General features: G+C 41.6%; 1 protein-coding gene across 1 annotated transcript; it reads right to left on the bottom strand.

Moving 5' to 3' along the window:
• Positions 1-943: 943 nt before the first annotated feature.
• aig1 (androgen-induced 1 (H. sapiens)) lies at positions 944-23860 on the bottom strand. The gene is made up of 6 exons (XM_047574257.1): positions 23516-23860; positions 17540-17695; positions 14069-14170; positions 3619-3734; positions 2863-3029; positions 944-1481 (listed from the first exon to the last, which is right to left on the bottom strand). Exons 1-6 carry the CDS (start codon positions 23654-23656, stop codon positions 1462-1464), a joined length of 702 nt encoding a protein of 233 aa, XP_047430213.1. The 5' UTR covers positions 23657-23860; the 3' UTR covers positions 944-1461.
• Between the last annotated feature and the right edge of the window lie 367 nt (positions 23861-24227).

Below are 24227 nucleotides of genomic sequence, written 5' to 3'. Positions count from 1 at the left end.
GCCTAAATAAGGTTTATTTGAGTGGTTCCTCTCGTTAAATGTGTGAGAATCATCACGTCTCATCTTTGCTATTTTTAACTGGGGTCTTTCCAGCGTGACGCCGAACCACACACACACACACACACACACACACACACACACACACACACACACACACTCGTGGTCAGTCGATTGTGGAAAGGGTCATGACAAATGTGTATTTATTTCTCGGGCTGCTCTGCCTTTCTCACTTTAAACCACGTTCTCTGCTCCCACACGTCTAAAGGCCCGAACGCACAAACCTGACATGAAAGATTGTGACGTTACTTGAACTTAAACCAACTTCCCCACAAACAATTTTATTTCTGTGGTATTAAATTAAATTAAAAATTAGAGTCTCTCCGCTGGAAACTGAAAACCTACAAAGATCAAGATTAACTTCCTTAACATTAACATCCTAAACCCGTTTGAACTTCGAATGGCTATTTATGTTGTTATAGAGTTGCCAACAACTTTTGTTACTTTGTTTATTTTTTTTGCCCAAATTTTATTTTGTTTGTTTCAAGCTGTTCAAATTAATGAATAAATGTTAGTTGGGGCAAACTAACACTTTTTTCATGGATGTTTTCTGTCATTTTTAGTAGTTAATATAACGTTGATGTGTCAAAGTGTCAACTCTTATTAGACAAGTTTCATTTTTGTTATTTAATGCTACAGAAACAGGATGTGACATCACAATGATTGACAGTTGCTATTGACAACCATTTTTTCATGTTATTTTGTTGATAAAGCCTGATTTTACTGATCGTGATTCCATTCATGAGACGGAGAAACATCTTAAAATGCTTTTTCTCAGCTCTAGAAATTAAAAATCATATTGATTTATTTTTTTTTATTTTTTTTTTTTACCCCAGCAACCAAAATATCAGCCAAATCGATTCAAACCACACTCACCGACAGGACGTGTTTTTCCACTCAGGTTTTTATTGATTTTTAATTCACCGACATCTACTTTCTCCCATACATGATGAATGGAAGATGAATGATAATAATAATAATAATCACCAATGTTCGATTGTAGCTAATGAAGGATTTCATTCCAGTTGAGCTCAGACTGCAGATGTGTAATGAGTGTGTACAGTACTTCGTTAACGTTGTGTATAGATGTCGTTCACTTCACACGTCATCCGTCGCCTTTTGTAGCAAAAAAAATGGGAATAATGACGATAACAGAGCACAAAGAAAAACACGATGAGCTTAGCCTCTGGATCTACATCTAATGATGATGATGCTCCGTCTTTCTGTCTTTGTTGTTTTATTGTTTGTTGTTGTTGTTGTTGTTGTTATTGATCCAGTTCAACAGTTACTGCTCGTCCAGAGAGGTCGCTTGTTTCCTTCTTTTCCTTCCCCTGCCGTCCCGGTGGACTGCAGGACGGGGCCTCGACTCCTCGTCGTCTGAAACCGGTTCAGGTTCCACACAGTTCACTCACCTTTGACCTTTTCTGGGAGAGAATAAAAGACATATTTAGAGGGCAGGTAGGAGACGAACAGTCCCATTAAAGGCTTTGGTTTCTGACATAACGGACGTGTAACATGTTTGTTGTGTGGCTGCAGCAGAAGCTTCTACGTGTTACTTCCAGGTCTCGTTTAATCCGGTACTTTAGAAACGGTGCCGGTGCTTAAAGAATGAAAACATACAAACTTTGTCCAAAAATGGTGACTTTTTATTTTTTAAGGCATTTTGTGACGTGAAAGCTGAACAGAATATTAACTAATATAAATACAGACTAAGACTTAGAAATAAATGAACCAATATAAAATAAACTATCATAATTATCATGATAAAAACACAGAGAAGATGCCAACAAAGACACAAGATTTTACTTTAAACTTTACAAATTTCGAAGTAACTTTAAACTTTCAGCAGTTTCTGTCCTGTGACTTTCCTCCACTTTTTCTTTTGTTAACTGAGCCTTGTTGTTCAGGATGAAGGGAGCAACTGTCATGAAACAACAAAAAGACCAACGCATGACATTTGCTTTAATTTAGCATTAATTTAACAATAAGTTACTTACTCAAAGTAAATTACGCATTAACAACACTGAGTTAGTCACCCGGAGAAGAACTGCTGCTGTCATCGACATCTATAATGTCTAAATACTGATAACATCGATACCAAGGCCAGTATCGGTATCGGATCGATACTAGTGTGATGAGATTGATACTTTTGTTACAGTTTCTCTTCTACACGTCCAGTAAATTACTTGCAAATTATTCACATTGTTACATTTAGATGTTTGTTACATTGTTCCCTTTTTTTATTTTGCACAAATTAATTTTCTTCCAAAACAGCTGTAAAAGGGGAATTATTTAAAATTTAAATTGGTTTATATTGTAATTAGTTAATACAAACAAGTGTATTTGTCTAAAATATTTGTCCTGTGTTTTATCATAATCATCTAACTAAAGGCAAATTACAAAGTTATTCAATGATCGTGACATTTCAAGTTAAAGGTATCGGCACTGGTATCGGCAATACTAGACTTTATTTACTTGGCATCGGATCGATACCAAAATTCCCAGTATCGCCCAGCCCTAATGATGTCAACATTTCTGGTCTGTTAATAAAATGCTATGTGTGGTCAGATGTTGAGTCTAATTTCAGGTGTTTCCTCCTTGTTGCATTTTTGGAAGTGAAGTCCAAACAAACTTTTGACAAACGTTTGGTCTCAGACATTTTGAAGGTTCAGCAATAGAGCTAGTTAAAGCTAATTAAAACCTCACTGGCACCAAATCAGTCTGGGTGCTACCGTTACAGTTACTGTATCCAGTGTCTCCACCCATCCCTGGCCATTTCCATTCATTTGTCTAAGTGTGATGTACCTGTGTGTGGCTGGTCCCAGATGTAGCTGTTGAGGATTTCTCCGAGGACGTAGAAGACGCAGATTACCGCCGTCATCACGCTGAAGAAGACGACGCGAGCCAGCGGCGCGATGCGCTCCAGCACCGGGTACACCCACACCCCCGTCACCTGGTGCACCCAACACGTCCTGGACGGGAACACAAACGGGTTTATGCAATTTAAAAAAATAAATAAGAAATTTAAAGTTCACACCAATCACTGTGCTAAAATTGTGTTAATTAGCCTAATTAGTCACAAGTAATTGTGTGATTTAAACTTTGATAAAGGTCAGATGCAATGAGTCTTAACAGGCAAAGCAAAGATAAACTGGACTTCAGAATTTACTGACTTAAAAGCAAAGATAAAAATAAAATATTTTTAATAAAAGGCTGGAGGCTGAATAGACATGTTGACATTCATGGAAATATGAACAATGATATACTCTAATAGTGAGGCTTGTTTGGTTAATCTGCACAAAAACGTTCTAATAAATGTCATAAAAGGCAAAGAAAATGGAAAATATTCTCGTTAAGGAAGCTGGAATCCTTGATTTCTTTCTTTTTTTGAAGATTAATGGAAACCAGATTACGTTTTTGTCGAGTAAATAAAGTGTGAGCTGAGAATAAAAGCCACGGCAGCCTAGCATAGGTCTCATTTAACCGAAATAAACATCACCACCTCTCTCTCGACTACTTCATTCATCCATGAACGGAAGTGACGTGGGAAACGTTCGTTACCAGAGGATGTATCCGACTCCGAAGCAGCAGACCGCGGCCAGACCCCACGACCTGCTGGGGTACCGATGGTGGGTGGTTCGCATCTCGATGATGATGAAGGGAAGAACAGTAGTGTGCTGGAGACGGAGACAGAGATAGAGAGAGGGGGGGTTAGGTTAGAATTAAAACAAACCATTGAGACTTCACCACTTTTTGGATGGATGTCAGTTGGTTTTTGAGAGATAGCCATCTAGTGGTGGTTTGTGGAACTGCACATTTAAAGCACCTTAACGCTGAGCTTCATCTTTCACCCATTAGCTTGTCCTGCAGCTAACGAGCTAAACTAGCTGCTCTACCTTGCGTTCCCTTTTTTTCCAACCAGTTCAACCAGTAATGCTAACAACTTTAGCCAAACTGTAACATCTTTGTCTGAAACCTTATGCAGTTCCTTCAATGTCCACTAGAGGCCAACGCTCAAATGTTACAATGTTCAACTTTACAGGAGAAATGCGCATGTTTACAGCCTGATACAAATAAAGTAATGTGATAACTACACAAGGAGATTTTAGGAGACATTAACTCACCTACAATGATAGAAAACAACAACAACAAAAATAATATTTGGCTTAAGTGTTTTAGTTTGACCCAAGTCCCATCCACTTTCATGAAGGAGGCGGAGCTTATATGACCTATACTGCAGCCTCCAGCCACCAGGGGGAGCTCCATATGCTTTGGCTTGACTTTTTAAAGGAGTTGTCCACTTCTTTTTTTTGGTCTGTTGCTAATCTCTCCATTCATATGGGGATAGTTATTACGAAAGTCACCTGTTTAAATTACATTGTTGTTTGATGATGTTTTTTAGCTTAGATCCTAAATGTTTTCAGTAACTGGCTCGGATAACAAACGTCCTCAAATCCAGAGCTCTGCTTCCTGGGGGACAAGTCTCAGTTAACTTTTTGGTAATTTCAGTGGGTATGACAACAGCTCGTCATTTTAAAACACGAGAAGGCACCAGAAAAACCACGAGATGAAGCATGTTAGGGATACATGTGTGTGAGTGCAGGTGTGCTCATAAATTAGTTGATATTATTATTCATCCGCTTTTTTTCTATCTTATGCCTTATTTGACGGCCGTTCTCATCATCTGACGACAGTCTACACACATTTATAAAATCCTCACGTTGATTCCAACATTTTTTTTTTTTTTTTGCCAAGTGACCAAACATCAGTAACTGAATCATTCAATCAAAGCTGGAGCAGCTCCTCTCCACGTCCACCAGGGGGCACTCACACACAGACGTGGTCATATCCACACAAACACACAAACACACACACACACACACGAGGCGTAATTGTCTCAGCAGAGTTGAAACCTCTTACCTCATTTGCACTCTCAGGATCACAGCTGTGGATCAGTGTGTGCGTGCTTCATTTATTTCTGTGTGTTTCCACTCAGGTTTGTTATCAGGTGGGTTAGAGGAGAAAGGCTGACGCTAAGAGTTTGGGATTAATAGTTATTTTGGTCTGAGTGAAAACCTGTGACAAGAACCAACAGATGAATTAATTAGTCCTTTAGTGGATTTACCAGTACATAATAACAGATAATGAAGGGATGAATGAATGCAGTGTCGACCTAATTGGAAAATATGTCTTAACACCAAACAGCCACAACATTATGACCACTGACAGGAGAAGTAAATAGCATTTAAACCATCCTGTGACAATTCAGTGTTAGGGCGGGTCAACTTTTTAGATGTGGAAGTGGTATTAGGAGGGTGGTCATAATGTTATGCATGATCAGAGTATGTGTATACACCACCTAGTGTGTAATAGAAATCTCTTGTGTTGCATCAGCTATGGCTCGACATGGCGTACACCTTCCTGTGAATATATCAGGGTCAGTCCAGGCATTTTTTTTTTAAATGACCGGATCCATATCAGTTGGATCTTTTGTAGTTATTTATTTTAGATCTGCCATAAACCAAAAAGTGTAAAAATGTCTTCTTCTTCTTCTGTTTTAATGGTGGTTGGACAAAGTTGCCAATGGTTTACTATTCGGTATCAGTCGCTCCAGATGTTGAACGTCCTGGGGTTGGTCCCCCGTAGCTTCCTCAAGTCTTTTCTAGAGTCGACTGGATTCAGTCCAATAAATCGTTCTTTCATGTCAGAGTTAATGTGGTGGAGAGAGGAGCCATGTGTTCTCTGCTCCGGAGATTCTGCTCCTCCAACGCTGCCATGGACGTTTCTCTTCTTTTAAACGTTCAGTGGACTCCATGGATTCTGTTTGGTCATTTTATTGTTGGTATTGTTGAACGATGACCAACTAGCACCACGTCACCAAACATGCACATTACACCAGACGGTCTCCTCTTCTTCTTCTTTAATGGATTCCACTGTTAAAAACCAGACGCTACAGGGACGTGTTTTTGGTTTATGGCGTGAAATAAAGAACTACAGAAGATCAGGGTTAACTAAAGCACAGTCTCCCAAACATGTTTAAAGTAGATTCCAGAGCGACATCACATTCCTGACCCTGAGAGTATTTTCTAAAGGTCACAGTCTGACTCCGACCAGTAAATTCTTTTTAGGGATTTTCTTGGCAGATTTGAAAAAGATCGGCCCGAAGATACCAAGCAAACCAACAAGAGTAACAACATCTCCCGGGGTCTTAAATTCTAGGTTTCCCTCCCATCATTATACCGTACACACACACACGCACACACAAACACACAAACCTCCTGACTCTGCACTTTTACCCAGAGTGCCTCAGTGGAATTCCTTCCTCCTGGTCATGTTTAAGTTTAGTCTCTCCTCAGAGGCCTCGCTGCTCGTAAATAATGCTCCCTTTATTCCCGCTGTCCCCCTCTCTCTATTTTAGTTTCTAGGTCTCTCCCTTTGTTACCCTCCATCCCTCTCGCTCTCTGTCCATCTCACCCCCCCCTCCACCACCACCACCAGCCCACCCCCACCACAGAGGTTTGTGGTTTCACTCGGGCAGCCAGCTCTCGGCCTCCGCGGAAAATCCCCCCTCTTCGGTGGTTCGATCCTGTGGTCTGGGGCTAAAAATGGGACAAACCATTTGACACAAGGGATACGCAGCTGGGGGCGGGGGGGCGGTGCAGGGGTGGAGGCAGTCACATGGCCGAGGGCGCTTTCACGAGGTCAACCACCTCCCAGTGTCGACAAACAGCTTTTAAATTGGTGCATCGGGAAGAGAAGATGCAGCGTAGGATGGATTCTTCCGAAGCAACTGAAAACAATTAGCTAAACAACATTCCTCATCTCCACCTCTACATGCTGCTGCTGAGAGGCTCTTGAGCAAAGCGTTAACAGCAGCAGCAGTTGGATATGAAAGGAAAGGACTTCCAGCTTGTTCTTGCAGCTAAGGCTCATGGGATATGTGGTCAAAAGTGGTTTCAATTTATGATTCGTCCACCGATGATGTAAGAAGTGATTAAAGAGGTTATTACATAAGTACCAGGCCAGATATTAAGGTTAATGTTTACCCGGCTCAGATTACACCCAGGTCACCCGTAGAGGCAGTTCATTATAGTTCAGTTCATTCTAATTCACAGCCCAATCTGATCTGAAGGGAGCCGGACCAGTAACACAAGGACAATAAAATCTGTAAATCTAGGTCTCAGTGATTTTATATCTCAATGAGACAAACCTGGTTAATATCATTATTATTATTATTTTACCTTTATATTAGTGCAAATAAGAACCTCATGTAAATGTGCACACATTATCTCTGTCGGTTACTTTTTTACCCCAAACATTGACCCATTGACGGCTGAGACAGGCTCCGCCCCCTCCACGACCCTCTAGAGGACAAGTGGTTAAGGAAAATGAATGAATGAATGAGTTAATTTTTATTGAAAATTTGCAATAAATGTCTTCTTCTATGTCATTTTCAGAGGAGCCAGGTTGAACCTGTGGTGGGTTGGTTTTGGCCGTATGTTTGTACGTTGGTTCTACAAGCTACAGCACATTTCTGTTATTACACTAGCTTACTAAACCGTTAGCCTCTAGGACAGAGAAGCTAAAGCAAGTAGAGCTCCCCCTGGTGGCTGGCTGCAGTATGGGTCATAAGCTCCACCCCCTCCATGTTAGTGGACTTGGGCCAAACTAAAACACTAAAGTTCACGTCACATAAACTTTTTTCTGTTGTTTCATGTAGTCGATATAATGCTGATGCACGTTCAATTCATTTTCTATGAAGTTTCACTTTATTTTATTTTTATTCTAGTCTTTTGCTCAATGGCTTATAAATGCTAAGTGTTGGCTAACAAAGGTGTTCTCATCTCATGGTTACAAATAGCGATTTGAACACAAAGTCAAGACGTCACCTGTCAAAACCGCAAGATCATAAGTTCCATTTCAAAGCAATAAACGTTCAAACTTTTCCAACAAACCATGGATTGATGATTACCATCGATTCTTCTACTTCATTCAACCTCAGCCCAGATGTGCACAGGTCTTTGATATTAATAACCTGTTTATTAATCTTTGATACAAACCATCACGTCCACTTCATGTTACCTTTACCCAAGTTAAAAAAAAAACTTTTGAAGGCCTCACTTTCCTGTCAGAATGAAATATTCTATCGGGTCAGACACTTTTAACATCTCTGGAAACATCTGTACGCCAAACAGAATTAAAAATAAACTGGTGTGGAATCCACCAGTGAGTTCTCCGGTCAAAGTGCAGCAGCTGATGCAGAGCTACAGCGATAAACCGAACTCCACTTGAACCCGGAAAAAATCAAATGAAAAGTCTGCTGTCGGCATTTTTTTTTTTTTTTCCTCAACAGTCGTCTGACATAAGGAGCTTATCATGTCACACAAGGACAATCCAGTCCCAGCGTCGATCACGAACACACTCAGTTAAATTGTGTCTGACTTTGGACTCATGTAAACCTGCAGTAAATCCAAGTGTTTGGTCGAGGGGGAGCTTCTGCTCAAATGATTTCGTAGTTTATTTTAAACATATTTCACATTTATATCTGGATTTCCTGAAGTTATTCTCTCATTCTGAAGGCGATTCAGGCATATTTGATTGTTTCAGTGAATACAGCCCAATGCAGCAGTAATTCATTTAATTTCATCCAAATATCTATACAGGCCTATTAGATGTAGACTTGTGTTTCCTAACTGCAATTCACATTCAGTCTGAATACAGAATTAAATGCATAAAAAGGCCAAAGTAAATTTAAAGCTGTCTTTTAAAAGAGACCACTCTGAATCTGTCTAAAAGCTACTGGCACTGAGTAATCGGAGTTTAAAGACACAGAAAAGGAAGAATTTTACGTCCTCCTTTTTTCCTCAGTAATATTTGCCTTCAAAATGACTGTAGCTTGGTGGTTGTGGACGGGAAAACAAAACTACAGAAAATTCAAATTTGACAATAATACTACAGAAAACATTTGCATTTTACATTTTTTTTTTCTAATGATAGGACCAGACCGGCCGTAGACAAGGTAAACAGTGAGGTGTCAATCAAAATTTCGGAGCTATATGTGGCTAATACGTGCAAGCTAACTGAAGTTAGAGAATATGTTGGAAAATATGAGCTTTTACTGTGAAAGTTTGCTGCAGCTTTGTGGATGTAATGTCTGGCACCGACTGAAAAGTCAAGAAGTTGGGATTTTGATTATGTTCCTGCAAATATCTGCTGTGGAAATCTGATCGACTGGGGGCGGAGCTTTGTGCGGTGATGCACACCACTCTGTGTAACCATACACTGATAGATGCAGCGTTATGAACAACTTTGTTCTTGTATAGTGTTTTTTTTGTCGTCTGTTCTCTCTGTCCTATTTCATTTGTCTTGGTCACTGGTTTTCTTGACTTGTGCTGCTGTAGCATTTGAATTTCCCAAACGGGGGATCAATAAAGTCTTATCTTATCTGAGCAACATGGAGACGAGTTTGTTGAGGTATTTCTTTTTTCTGGATCATAAAAAAGTGCAATAGCGATAATGTGGAGGTGGGTCGTATACCGTAACACCGGTATCTTTTTCCGGTATGATATGAATATTTAATAGGGGGACACCGGTGTGTTTGATTCATTAGGAAACGATGCGCCGCGAGACACTGTTTCAGACCGAACCATTTTTAATGTAGCACGTCAGTGTAGACGTGGTGAAGATGGAAAAATGACAGTTGTTTGGGGGTTTTGTTTTTGGATGCCCCGTGTCCCCACTTTTAGCTTTTTATGAATGAGAAAAGCAAAATGTTGCGCGCAGACTATAGTTATTACGGTAGCTGGTAACTGACATCACAGACACAGCAGTTTGAATATGTTTAAATATGAATAAATATGTCAAAATAAATGCAACCATAATTGTCCCCGTTTCTTCATTTCATCTTGATAACATTTAATTTTTTTTTATTTTTTTTATCTCCGAGATGTAAATTTCCACATGAGCAGGTGCTAACACGGGGTCATGTATCCTGTTTTACTACTAGTGTGGGATTATTCTCCAATATTTACTCATCATGACAGTAAAACAGTCCATCCTTAGTCAATCTACTGCATTAATTCCTCTCAACCAGTAGAAAATGTTGTGAACACGTGATTATGCATGAAAAACAAAAATACCGTAATATACTGTCAGAATTTTGAAAAATACTCATTTATAAATCTTTGGTCATACCATCCAGCCCTGTAATAACACATGTTTGCTTGGAAAAAAAAAACTAAAACCCATAAATTGATCACATAACATAACATAACTTTAGAATTTATTTGTAACTATTTACCTCTGTTATACTGTGATCACTATTCGGCATCTTACATCTTAATTTTTATTCTTTATATACACATACATACATATATCCTATTTGTATTTGACTCTGTCATTTATTGGAGCAAAAGCAACAAAAGTATTTATCTGTAAGGATTAATAAAGTATCCTGATTGTTTACTACGTGCTCTCTGGAAGATCGACAATCATCACTCAGCTGCTTCTGTCTGGGAACACGTCACCGAACACCTCGGAGGTAAAAATAACGGGAGATGTTACAAAAAGAAAAAAAGAAAAAGAGCGATAACAAACGCAGGCTGAGGACACCAGAGAGGAAGGTTAAGCATCGACGCTGATCCCGGGTTCGTCTGTAAGTGCGAATGTGTGAGTGTGAATGTTCCCAAAGCTGACAATGATTCACCAGATGTGAACAAACAGCTGATCCCAGTGGCCAGCGGAGCATTAACAACCAGAGACAAGACTGTGTGTGTGTGTGTGTGTGTGTGTCACAGGTCAATGGCGTCAGACCCAGTGTGAGACTATAATCCTCTGTTGCTAGGAGAACCCATGCTGTGTGTGTGTGTGTGTGTGTGTGTGTGTGTGTGTGTGTGCGTCTTTGCCTTTTTGAACTGCAAGGGTAACAGAAAGTACACACACACCCACACACACACACACACCATTAGACCTGCTGCAGGTTTTTCTAGCCCGGCGAGGACTTTGCTTTGTGTTAGCGGTCGCTCAGAAGAGGCTGAGCTAACGTGGAAGTAGGACAAAAGCTCACTTGAGGATAAAACTAAATAAAACTAAAAAAAAAAAATAGAAAATCTGTGTATTTTGTTTTGATTGCTCTCTTAGTAACAGCAGGACCCCACCCCTGAATCGTGTAATTTCTAATGGGGAAAGCAAGAGAAAAAGGAAGAAAAGCAGTAGGAGAGGTCACAACACTCCTCAGCGCTGCAGCTCAGATTAGACGTGTTTAGTGTCTTTCAGCAAACACACGATTGGTGCATATATTAAATGATTAAATGAAATCATTCATCTAATATATATTCACAAAAAAAAAAATGACTTAAAACGAAGCTGAAATTACTCGTAGTATCACAGCCTGATGAAAACAGAACAGAATGAAGTGACTATAGACGGGATGAACGTGACGTCACATCCAGCTCAGGTCTCCATGGTTACGGCCAAAAGTGACAGCTGATCATGGAGATTAGCAGCATTAGTTTGAATCATAGGATTTAATAGCATCTGCATTAGAGGAAACAACTGGAATCCAGACACAGAAACCTGGGTTTGTGGTTCATTTAGTGTCAGGTAATATTAATTTATGCTGTAATATTCATTGATGAAGTTAAACTTGAAGTTACTTCTTAAGTGACGTCCTGGAGGGTCAGATACGTTTGTGGATGGTGTTGTTTTTGCCGACAGTAACTATTTCAGTTCCAACTTTAACTGGACTTCATCCTTTTAACGCTACAGTGTTGTATGTTAGCGTTAGCATCTTTTATTTAGCTACATTTATCATAAGTGAAATAAACTAAAACTAACTTAAAGTAACTGAAACTGAGGCTAATCCACTTTTCCAAATCCAGACTAGTTCATATGGATCATTGTTGAGCTAATTGACCTTAAATTGATCTGATAAACCACATTTCACCATGTTTTTACCACGTGGAGCGTGGCCCCCCACGGCAGTGAGAGCATATGCAGCATGTCATATTACAGACGAGATGAAGACTCTTTCTTCGTCTACATGTCTTTTATTCGTTTACTAGAATTTAATTTAAAGGAGTAAACTGATATTTGTCAACTGGCGTCATCCAAAGTCAAGCAGTGGCCATTTTTGCATCTGTCAAAATGTTAAAACACATAGTGAACAGTGCATACTACTTCCGTGCATGCATATCCCACAATGCAATGCGGCGGGCAAAACTCGATTGGCAGGTTACCACGGTTACAGAAGCCGACCAACCTGCACAACCTGTGGTCACCTGGGAAGTGACGGTTACAGTGTAAGGCACGTGCTAACCGCTAGCTTTCCGTCGCCCGTAGCAACCGGCTACAGGTGCAGCGCCGTGGCAACGAGCCGAGCTGGATTGGATTATAACAGCTGATGTTCTCTCTTGTTTCAGTTTGATCTACAAGCTTTGGACACTTTAATAAAAAAACAAAACAAAAAAAAAACGACCCCTCCCTCCTCCTCCTCCTCCTCCTCCTCCTCCTCCTCCTCCTCCTCCGATGGGAACGCCGTCGTGGTTGCCGTGGAACCGAAGATAAACAAACAGCAGCGATACCATGGAATACTACAAAATATTTACAACCAGGCTGGACTCACCCTCCCTCCCTTCCTCCCTCCCTCCCTCCCTCCCCACACACACACACACACACACACACACACACACACACCACACCACACACACACACACACGCACTGATCTCCTCACGTTTTCCTTTTTTTGTTGGTGCTGCTGCGGTTGTTTTGGTGCTTGGCGACGGCGCCATAGCAACCACTCTATTACATCACCTCCTGGAGAATGAGAAGAGACACCAAGAAACGGACACACATGCCGCCTTTGTCTCTCTGGACCGAAACAAGCGCCCTCCCTCCCTCCCTCCCTTCATCCATCCCCCCTCCCTCCCTCCATCCCATCATCCATACCTCCATCCATCCCTAAATCCATCCTTCCCCCTGCCTCATGCTGCTCTGTGTGGATCTCACCCTGGCAAGAGGAAGTTTCATGAGGAGGGTTTTGCATGTTGCAGACGGGGCGCTGGAAAAAAAAAATCTTCCGACTATCTCACGCGATTCAAACACAGCTGTCAGAATTATCAGGCAGGGAGGCGCGCCGCGCAGATCTGTGGCTCGTTGTCTAAACATTAGATAAAACCTGCTTCCTCTAGATGGCAAATCAAAGCCCGGCCCGCCACTATTCAAATTCAGAGGTTTCACCGCCGTCGGCTGCAAGATAAGATTTATCGAGCACTTTGTGGCGCTTGTGATCCGCTGACATGAGTAATGATCCAAGAAGGACAATGTTTACATACCCGGCCATGCAGAACTCTAATATGAAGATCCGCAATCGATAAATCACTTAAGTGCCACTTAATTCAAAGCAGCCTGGGTGAGGTTTCCCTGGTGGAGGGGTTCCTCTCCATGGAAATATCCTCCAGCCTCCCATTAGGGGTGAGCTTGAGCCGTGGCAGAGAGGAATATACGAGTTGGTGACCCAGTCTGTTAAAGCTGCATGTAAAGGGTAAAAAAAAACAAAAAAAACGTGCAGACATTTCAAATCTTTGAAGCCGTTGGGAGGCTTGGAGGTGTTTAAAGCAGCAGAGGCTCTTTGAAAAGCAAGCAGAGTCTGAAGTGCAACAGCAGTAAATGGTTTCGCCCTTCAGGGGGCAGTATTGCACCCTGCAGTGTCAAACGTAGTGGATACGTGAATGTTGTCTGTTGGAGTTCAGCCAGACGGTTTTATAGACAAGAACAAGTTATCTTCACTTTAGTGTCGATGACGGTTATAAACGTATTAATATCTACCGCTGTCTGTCTGTAATCAGCTGATTGTGGGAGTTTACCGTTCGACCAATCACATTTTGCTTTTGCCACGATCTCAAGCAGCAAATCATATCCTCGCTGTCAAATAAAATCTTCTTTCCTGACTGAATCGTTGTGATGCATAAGTCCACTTTACACGTTTTGCCCCCTCGAGAAAATCCAACTCACCATGCCGTGGTTGAGCCACTGAGGGATGAAGTTGTCCAGTAGTCTGGGGTAGACCAGTTCTCTGTCGTACAGGTAGAGACTCCAGAATGTAAACACCACAAACTGGAGAAAGAGAAGGAGAGAGGAAAGAAAACTCTGAGTTACCAACCAGGACAGAGAAGCACTGACAGAAAAAACTCTGGAATAAAAATGTTGCACATCAGCCTTGATATCAGGCGTCTCCTGACAGACTCATTTTACTGCGGGACCTCGACACGTATGTAGCCTACGACAATGTAACAAACACTAGTTGATGTTGTGTGTCTTTTTTTTGTCAGTCAGGTTAATTTTGTATCTACTTCCTGCTTCACCTTCAACTACGGCGACTGAAACTTTTGCCAAAATTCCACAGAAGATGATGTTTGCATCTCTGAACCTCCTCAGTTAACCTTTAACCTCGATGTGTCCCATCTTTATTGATCCAAAACAATCGACTCGGAAACTGTGGAGACGGAGAAGCAGCTGGAAAGAGGAAACACGCTACGACCGAGAGGACCAATCACAGCACATAGTTACATTTCTTGGGAGGTGGACATCAGGCTACGGCATTAGGGTCTCCACAAATTGCCTTTATATTCGTCTAATATTTGTTGCTGTCACCGCGGGCGAATTATTATTTGATTTTAAAAATGCAGCCAAATGTGTTTTGCCACCACACAGTAGCAGCAAACGAGCACAAATCTAACACTAAGTCGCCAGAATCACAGTTATGGCCTCCAGAAGCTGAACTTCTGGCATCTTTAAGCTAAAATCCCTAATTCATGAGAAGATAGCCAATGTTAGCATGCTAATACGCTAATGTTTAAAATATTAGCATTTTTGTCAAAAGCCAACAGGTAGAATTTCTTGAAGACATTTAATCCAAGTAGCTTCTTCTCTACTAAAATACTGATGGGAAGTAGAGAAGAACAAACCTCGCCATTCAATAGGACAGTCCTCAAGCCTCCTATCACAGACATTTTATTGCAAACAGATTCAACTCTACGTCTCTCATGTGACTATATCGCTGTTAATCTTCTGTCCATCACCACATAAAGACTCCGTAAAGTTGGCATGAAGTCATGGAACCATCCTACCAACTTTCCATGGAAAAGATTTGTGGGCAGGAAAGTGCATCTTCCAAGCTAGTTACATTCAAATATTTAGCTTAAAATGTTAGCGCTTTATCCTGTTAGGATGCTCAACGTTGACATTGAATGAAAATATCTTGCCAGAATTTACAATTTGTGCCGAGTCGTAGCAGCGTTGAAACCAGACCACGAACCCACACATTTTCACGTTGGGGAAAGTTGTTCTGGACTCCCTCCATTGGGAACGGATTCTACTCTGCTGATCCAATCAGATCATTTGGGGGCGGGGTCAGAAGCGTAACAGTGGTCGTACCTGGCATCTGGAGTTGAGTGCAAAGGTATTTCTTTCTCTTTATCAGCTGAAACACGCCTCATAATAAAATCTAAATGGAGTGTTACCAGACTCATTCTGATAGTCTGACTACTCCATCGGAGGCAGACAGCTGGATATCGTCTGCACACCCAGAACGTCCAGATGGTTTACCCCCCCCTTCCCCTCGCATTGTGTCGTACGAGTCCTGAACGCACCATAAGTTAACAAACACTTGCTGAAGTATCTCCAGCGCTTTGGATCGAGGCCAGGGCACGTTCCGCAGGACGGGGGTGGAATTACCTGCCCGTCATCTGGGTTCCAGTTGGAGGGATCTGAACCAACCCCCACCTCCCGACTAGTGTATCCTGACCGGTGTGTTCTCTACTTTCAAACAGGCTGTTTCAAACACACAAATACACAGAAAAGACACTTTAATCCTGCCTGACACGTACATTCATACGGAAACTCCCACGTGTTTGGCCTCTAACGCATGCACCTGCACACTCTTGCATGTATGGCTGCATGCATACTGTCTGCAGGCAAACACAACCGTCGCCGCCCCCCCCCCCCACATCAGTCAGGCTGGGTTTCAGCCGTTAGCCGTGGTGATAATCATATCTATTGTACTGTGTGTAAACTGAACTGTGTGCCCAGCTCACACACGCGGCATCATGCCAGCAGACGGCTTCTATAGGCCGAGAGAGAGGAGGGGATATGTTTCGTTGCCTCACATACTGCAAGCAACCTGACCGCCGCTCGGGTTGAGGCTCCAGGCAGTTGGAGATCAACTGTGTCTGATTAGTTTCTGCAGGCGTATAGAGCGCATATTCATGTGCATGCGATCGCAGGACGCTCTCCGGCGTGGCAGCTGCAGGGCACCGAGCCAATTCGAATAAAAGAGCGGGTACGCATGTGTGCGATGTGAGGACGGCCCGAGGATCAGGCGGAGGTCAACGTCTGGAGCAACAGACGAGGAATCCGCACGGTTTCCTCCTCATTCACAGCGAGATTCTACTGATATGTACAGCTGAAGGCTGCATCCAGATATGTTTTCGTTTTTATTTAATTGATAAAGTAATTGGGGCTAATATGTGCAAAAGAAAAGCTACATTAGTAATAAGGCATAAGGCTCTTTATTCAACGGAAAACAAAAGTCATGAGAATCTTTGGTCTCCAGAAGCTGAACCTCTGGCATCTTTTAGCAAAAATCCATAATTCATGAGAAGATAACCAATGCTAGCATGCTAATACGGTAGTATTTAAAATATCAGCATTGTTGTCCAACAGAAAACTGGACTTGTTTCCAATTCCCAATTTTTTCACTCTTTGTCCAACAGTATCTTAAAGTCCAGCTGGACACAGACGGAGTACGTCTACATGTCGTCTACATGTCGTCTACATGTCGTCTGCAGCGGTGCCAGCTATTTATAGTGGCTTGCTCCACCCAAACACTAGATGGCACTGCGTCTTTTTGTTTTTGTTCATTTTTGTTTCAACAACAGCGACTGAAACTTTCGCCGAAATTTCACCGAAGACGAGTCGTACAAATGTTTGTCTCTGAACCTCCTCAGTTTACGACATCTTTATCGAAACAATCTGAAACTGACGCAGAAGCCTAAACCCTGTATTAGAAAGCCTTAAGCACACAACCCTGAAATAATGCAGCGTTTCCCCAGTCTTTACATTAAGTGGGCGTCCCCCAAATTGACAGTTAATTTTACTTTCTGTGGAGATCACAACAGAAGTCATTTAAGGTTACATTTCCTGTAGAACAAGTCTAAACCTTCTTCGTTGATTAAACAAACCAAACAGCCTTATGTTATTTATCTTATGCACACAGCGGCATGTCATGCCACCGCCCCTGTAAAGCCGTAACCCTAGGGCAAACACTCTAATGCATCAATATCCTTTACGGTTGCTTTTATAAACAACCACTGACAGAAAAAAATCTCCAAGATTAGTGGTTTTCTTTCAGGTATAAGAGCGAGCGAAGGCAACAGAAGAGCTGACAAAGAGTTGATCACACAGTAAATCCTGCCCCCCCCTCACCGCTCCGACGGGGAAGGCCAGGACGGCCATCATCCAGTCCCTCAGGCCGATCAGCTTCCTCAGCTGGCGCTCCTGCTCCCTGCTGTCGCCGCCCTTCGTCAGCAGACTGGACACGTCGATGAGGACGCACAGCCCGAAAAACACGGCCTGGATCACCTGCAGAGAGATGGAAACGATACAGCTCAACACTCCAAACGGACGAGAAGACAGAAAGAAGAGGAAGAAGAAGGAAAGACAGGAGGCAAAGAGGACTAATATATAGTTTCATGCATGACTGAGTGAATTTCAGTGCTGTAGATGGGATAGGAACAGAAAGCTGGACAACCAGTTCCCTAATTTGCATTAATTTACCACAAATCATCAACAAAATTTATTCCATACCCAAAAGGCAAGGCTGTTTTGTAAACTGATGGCAGATTAAATCTCTTTAAGACATTTCTACCAGTCCAGTTCCCTTTCTCCAAACACCTTTTGGATCACCATGACCTGGAGAAACAAACACTTAAACCATAGATGCTTAGTGATTATTGAAATGTTTGTTCAAATGTTTAACCTGCGTTAACGTCTTTACTTTTAGTCTTCAGATCTACAGCTGTACTGACTTCACATGAAACTGGAGATGCCTCTAAGGTGATGATGTCTTTTATTGTATTTCATACGGTTGTTGCATAGTTTTCTGTTCACTGTATTAACATCTGGAAGGGAGAGTAGGGATGTAAATCAGGCCTTGGCTTGAACTGGGTGCATCGACGTTTCGTTTTTCTTCTTTTCTTGAAAGGAATGTTCATTGATGGACGTTGTCTCTGCTTAAATAAATAAACTTGAACGTCTTTAAATGTCTATGATGAAGCACTGTATAAAACCAGTGCATTATTATTATTATCACACGTCAATGATCTCGTTGACTAAGAAGAAGATGCAGGAAATGGCATATATCTAAATAAAGAAGTTAAATATGCAGATCAGTCTGAATCCTCTTCCTTTCTTTAACATTGAGGTCCTATGACCACACAATCACTCACATCTTCATTTTTTCTTTTACCGCGCGTCGCCTAGCAACAGCATCCTCAAACTGGAACGGCCTTCAAAGCCCTCGAATGGCTTGATACATCGTGCACTTCACTGGCCATGTTAAAAGGCAACCTTGTTTTAAAAAGCAGCAGCTTCTGTTAATGTGACATTGAAAACAGTCGAAGGTACAACTCCATCTTATTCAGCTCAACGCTTTTCCATTCATGTTATCGTCTTTCCTATGTATAACTAAGTATCTTACACACATTTTTCTTTTTCCTAGCGGTTTTCAGGAGTTTTTTTAGGTGCAGCTGAGCTACTGTGACCCATCAACACAGTCTTAGTCTACTGTACTCCACCTGCTGCTGTGTCATGATGACATGTGATGACCCTGAGAAGCTAAGAAGTGGGAAAAAAATAAATAAATACCAACATTGACTGATGATTATTGTGGCCAATCGAGCAGAAATATAATTCAAAGAGTGGTCTGACAGACAAATCTGTTGGGATGTTTTATTAATGATGCAGTAATGTACAGGAGAACTCACTTTCCTAAAAGGCAAACATGAACTAAACCCATCCACCAGCAGGACACACCGGCCTTCCGGCAACCAAAAATACTTCACTTCCACCATGAACTTCAAATCGCTCCACGTCTTTGTGTAATAAAACACTCCCATCAATATGTTCCCAGTGATGGATGTGACCTTGTTTTCCCAGAGAAGGATGCAGAAGTCCAGCCTCGTTTAGACCTGGTGTTAACATCCGTCAGCTTTAGGTTCCTACGATCAGCAGAGACCACATCTCATCAAATACACACCAACATAACTTTGGGCCATTAGCATATCGTCTGCGATGTCCAAGAACAGCGCTGTTTATGTGTGTTCATCAGGTCTTTGGCTTCACGTTAGGGCTGCACCATTATGGCCAAATGACAATCATGAGCATCAGCTTTCAGTGCAAACCTTTAAATAAGGATAAATCCTTAATAATATAAAGAAAAGCCAGGCAGCTTTATGAAGCCTTAACTATGCGTTCGCCCCCTGGTGGTTGGCTGATTACTGGTGGAAAAAGTGCTTGACCAGATATGCAGCAGAGCATTTTAAATGTAAATATCACAGATGATCAGGTTCTTTTAATCGTGGCAGCCAAAATCATGATCACGGTTAAAATTAGATTAATTGTGCAGCTACTTCACGCATTAATTTAGTCATTATGGCCCCAATGTTAGTCGGACCTGAACAAACCTCAGATTATAACTCCAACTCTGGAAGTTTCCATACGCACTGTTAATCTCTGGTAGTGCAGTAAATCAATAATTAACCATAGAATACTTTTATTGGTTATTTCCTGTTTAGATGTATTTATTATTAACTCTAACCCTAATGAACAAACACCACTTATACTGCTTTATCCTTTTCATTTACTATAGCGGTGTGTGTGTTTTTCTGAATGAATGAATGAAAAAAGGGACTCAGGACTCACTGTGTGTTCACAGTACCAAAGAAATGAGGTCAGATGTGATTGGATCTCTGAAATACCATCTCATTGCACTCACACCTGGCTTTTACGCTAGCTAATGCGACCCAAGGACCCTACCGGGTCAAAACTAGCCACCCAGCTACGCTAACAATGGCTTTCCATGAGAGCTCAGCTAGCACAGAGGCTCTGAGCAGTAGCAACACGCACAACATGCCAAATGAATCTAAATGCAGCGTCTCCATTTCCAGGTTTTCGTTTCTCATGAGAAACTGGCTCAAACACAAACACATGTTTCTAGTTCTGTGAGGACTTTCTATCGACATTGATTGATAATGCAATCCCTAGCACCCTTCTCGAACCCCACCCTTCACACTAAAACCAAGTCTTGGTAGTTTTTAAGCCTCAAAAACGCCAAAATGGCCCCAGAACCTCAACCATTCCACGAAAAAATTGGCCCCCACAACTTAATAAAAACAAGACCACACACACATATGCATGTATGATGAGGAGCCAGATGTTGCAGCGCTGTGTGTTTCCTGGCTTACTGCTGGTGTGTGCAGGTCTTTAACAGCACAGTTAACCAGGAGGAGAGCTCTAATGTGGAAAATATGACACAGCTATTTCTCAGGCTAACACATGTTCTCTGAGAGAGAATTCTTTATTTATTTAAACAAAAATAAAAAAAAGGGCCTCAACCGCTAACGAGGCTATGTTTATTAGCTTTTCAGGACCATTACTAACATTCTATTAGATGCATCATCACTCAAGTCTTATTATTGCAAAAGTAGCATATAAGTAAAATAGAACAGCTAAACTAAGCTCCGTGGCCCCTTACTGAACATTTATAAGTGGACCTGCAACACCATTATTCACAATGTTTGGCACATTTCTACGTGTCGTTTTAGTCTAAGTTCACAGGGATACGGTTAGCGGCTGAACCGCAGCTTAACAAATGTACAACCACAGACGCTGAAGGAAATAAACTGCAGCTGAGTGAGCTTTAGAATGACACAAAACTTTTAACATTGCCCCGATGTGATAGCAGGAACAGTCAGGGCTGGGTTTTTACAATAAATAAATAAATAAATAAACAAATCTGTAGATTTTGATTTGAAGGATATCGATTCATAAAATCCTCGGAGGGATTTTAGATACATTTCCCGCATCTCGTTAAAGATCTCTCTTATAGCCCTGAGAAACTGGTTTCGGTCGACCAAATCTTGTGAGACCAAGCAACGTATTAGTCAAGATATCTGAATAACGGAAGCTGCAACTCTGAGAGCACAGTCAGACCTAAAAGCTGGAAAATACAACAAACCTCTGGAGCCAATGACAACATTAGTTTTAGTTTTCAGTAGAACAGTTTCAACTCTGAAATATCTCTAAATCACATGATACTAAATCAAACTGAATTGGGACCTTATCTTGTACTGGAATAAAATCAAATCAGGAAATAACTAGCGAGATCCTAGTCCTACTAGTTTGTTTGTTCTATAAATTGCTGGTTTCAGTCCTGCAAAAAAATTCAGGTACAATTTAATAGGAAGAGATAAAGTGTTCTGTTTTTGTGCATTTGAGGTTTTTATCATGGATACTCAAAGGCATTCCTCAGGGAACCATCTCGGATCCCCTGATGGCTAAAGTCCGACTGCAAACAGACATCTGAGAACTGTCTTTAAACTACACGTAAAATGTTGTCGAAATAATAATAATAATATATATATGTGTGTGTGTGTGTGTGTGTGTGTGTGTGTGTGTGTGTGTGTGTGTGTGTACAATCTTGAGATTGAGACTGTTTTCTAACCACAAGTCGAACAGAACGTATGATAGAGCAAGGGGGTAACATTCCATCAACTATTAAACATCTAGTTTATACCCACACAGTAGCATTCTCCTGAAAGAAGACAACCTTTGGCTAAACATTTGTCTTAAACCCATTCTGTGGTGGCTTCACCCTGGCATTAGCGTTGCCTGGCTGTGTTTGTGTATCGGTTTCCAATAGAAAGGCCTCCTTGTGAATGAATGTATGTGAGCTTTGTTTGGGATGAATGTTGGCCTTGTGTGGTCGAGCCCTCTTCCAAATGTTGTTGTTGGTCAATAAAGTGCGTTAAGTCCTTAATCCAATTTAGAATCCATAATACTGATTTAGGCCCCTCTCAACTCATAGACAGAAGACAGAAGCTATTCGAAGTGAAGAGCCCTGATATAAAGGCCACGGAACCCCATCCATCTACAAATATCTAGATTAAAAAACATAAGCTCTGCTTTAGCTCAACTGGCTCACTAAATGTTTATATGGTGAAATCAATCTATTACTCTAATAATACTAATCAATTTGACCGCTGATCGTATATATTGATGGATAAACCCTCCTGACGTTACCAATTGGTTTCCCAAAGCCGGTGGAATCAAACCTGTGTTTGTCTGTATTGTGGGTGTTCGCATTGCATTTCTGTATTTGTTGTTGTCTAACTGATGAGGACACTTTCTTACTCCGAGTTTTGTCTATATAAGAAACTAGAAATCCCTTCAAGTTCAAGGAATCTTTATTATCCCAGAGGGGCAATCTTTTGTGCAACAGCAGGTGAAAACATCATCGACACATATACAAGTGAAAAAAAACAAATACAAATATACAAACGAGAAGACGCAACAATGCCTGTTTGTCTTGACAAATCTGCGACCGGACGGCAACAACATGAAGCAGCTGTTCAGGGGGTGACTTGGGTCGACCAGGACTGACTGTGCCCTATTAAGGGTCCGTGTCTCATATAAAGAGTTTAACCCAGTCAGAGGGATGTGGGCAATTTTGCCACACACCTTAACTATGTGCTGCAGCCTGTTTTTGTTTTTAAGGGAGAGGGACCCAAACCAGCTCACAAAAGCAAAAGAAAGAACAGTTTCAATAAAACAACAGTAAAACAACATGTGTATATATATATATATAAATAAATATATATATATAAGAAGTGATTACAGGAATAATTTTCAGTCATAATTTGTCTCAAAGCTAATTCTGTTAAAATAAATAAATAAATAAAACCGTGAGAAAATCGCATCGTTAACCCAGTATCTGAAATCGTATCGAATCGTGAGTGTATCCTCACATTCCTAGATATTAGCCTTGGTATCGGCTCGGAAGGAAAATTAGCGGTATCGCTATCATCCCTATTATCCACCTGGAGCTTTTGCAGCCCACTGTGAACGCGCGGCGCGCTCCCTGCAGCCTGAGACTAGGAGGTCTTTATGTAGCACAACACCGGTTCCGGTTCAACCAGCAGCACCCAGAGCCCCTAAAACCGGGACCAGACTCAGATTTAGCCAAACCCGGTGCAGTTTTAGTACCTATTTAACCCCCTTAACGTTGAATAACGCCTCCTAACGACGAGGGCATGGACCCGGAAGAGCTGCAGGGAGACAGACGGGGTTATCTGACTGTACCAGCTGTTAAACACAAATAAATGAAACACAATGAAAGCTCACCAGGTCTATGAAGGTGAGGAACTTCCAGCTGCCTCCGTAGGTCTGGTGCGCCGGCATGTCCAGGGCTTTGTAGTGGCACAGGATGGAGAAGTAGGACAGCAGGATGGCGACCCGGAGAACCTGCGAGGGGATCAGCGCCATGATGCTCGCCTCGTGTCCGCGTCTAGGTGTCTGTCTTCGGATCTGAGCTCCCGCTTCTGCCCCCCCTCTTAGAAAACCTCTCTGTTTGTCGTTATTTCACCCGGGTAGCCTACCCCTGGATCTGGAGCCGGAGCTGGAGCTGTGAGACTCTCCTGCCCCCCCACTATCAGAGGACTGCTTCCGTGTTATGATGATGATGATGATGCGAGGGGGAGGGATGAAGGGTGACGGCGGCGGAGGGGGGAGAACTGTAAGCAGTGTGCAGCTGGATTAAACGCTCTTATGCATTATGTTATATTTTATTTTATTTTATTTTATTTATTGTTTGTGTGTGTATTTTTAATTTATATATATAATTATGTATTGTGTATAATTATTTTAGGATTTTGCAGGATCTAAGTTTATTATATAATCATTTCTATATCAATTACTTGTGACCACCTAAATATGAATAAAAATCTATTACTGTCTTTGATCATCATGTGACAATTAACTGTTCTGCTGGGAAACGTTTGGAAATGGTTTATATTTGTGTGGATGTTATTTAGACATGTTACCACATAGACCAGAC

This window comes from Mugil cephalus, chromosome 21, assembly GCF_022458985.1.
Source record: "Mugil cephalus isolate CIBA_MC_2020 chromosome 21, CIBA_Mcephalus_1.1, whole genome shotgun sequence".
NCBI lineage: Eukaryota > Metazoa > Chordata > Actinopteri > Mugiliformes > Mugilidae > Mugil > Mugil cephalus.
The sequence above is the reverse complement of the archived record's forward strand: the minus strand, read 5'-3'. Positions and strand labels throughout refer to the sequence as shown.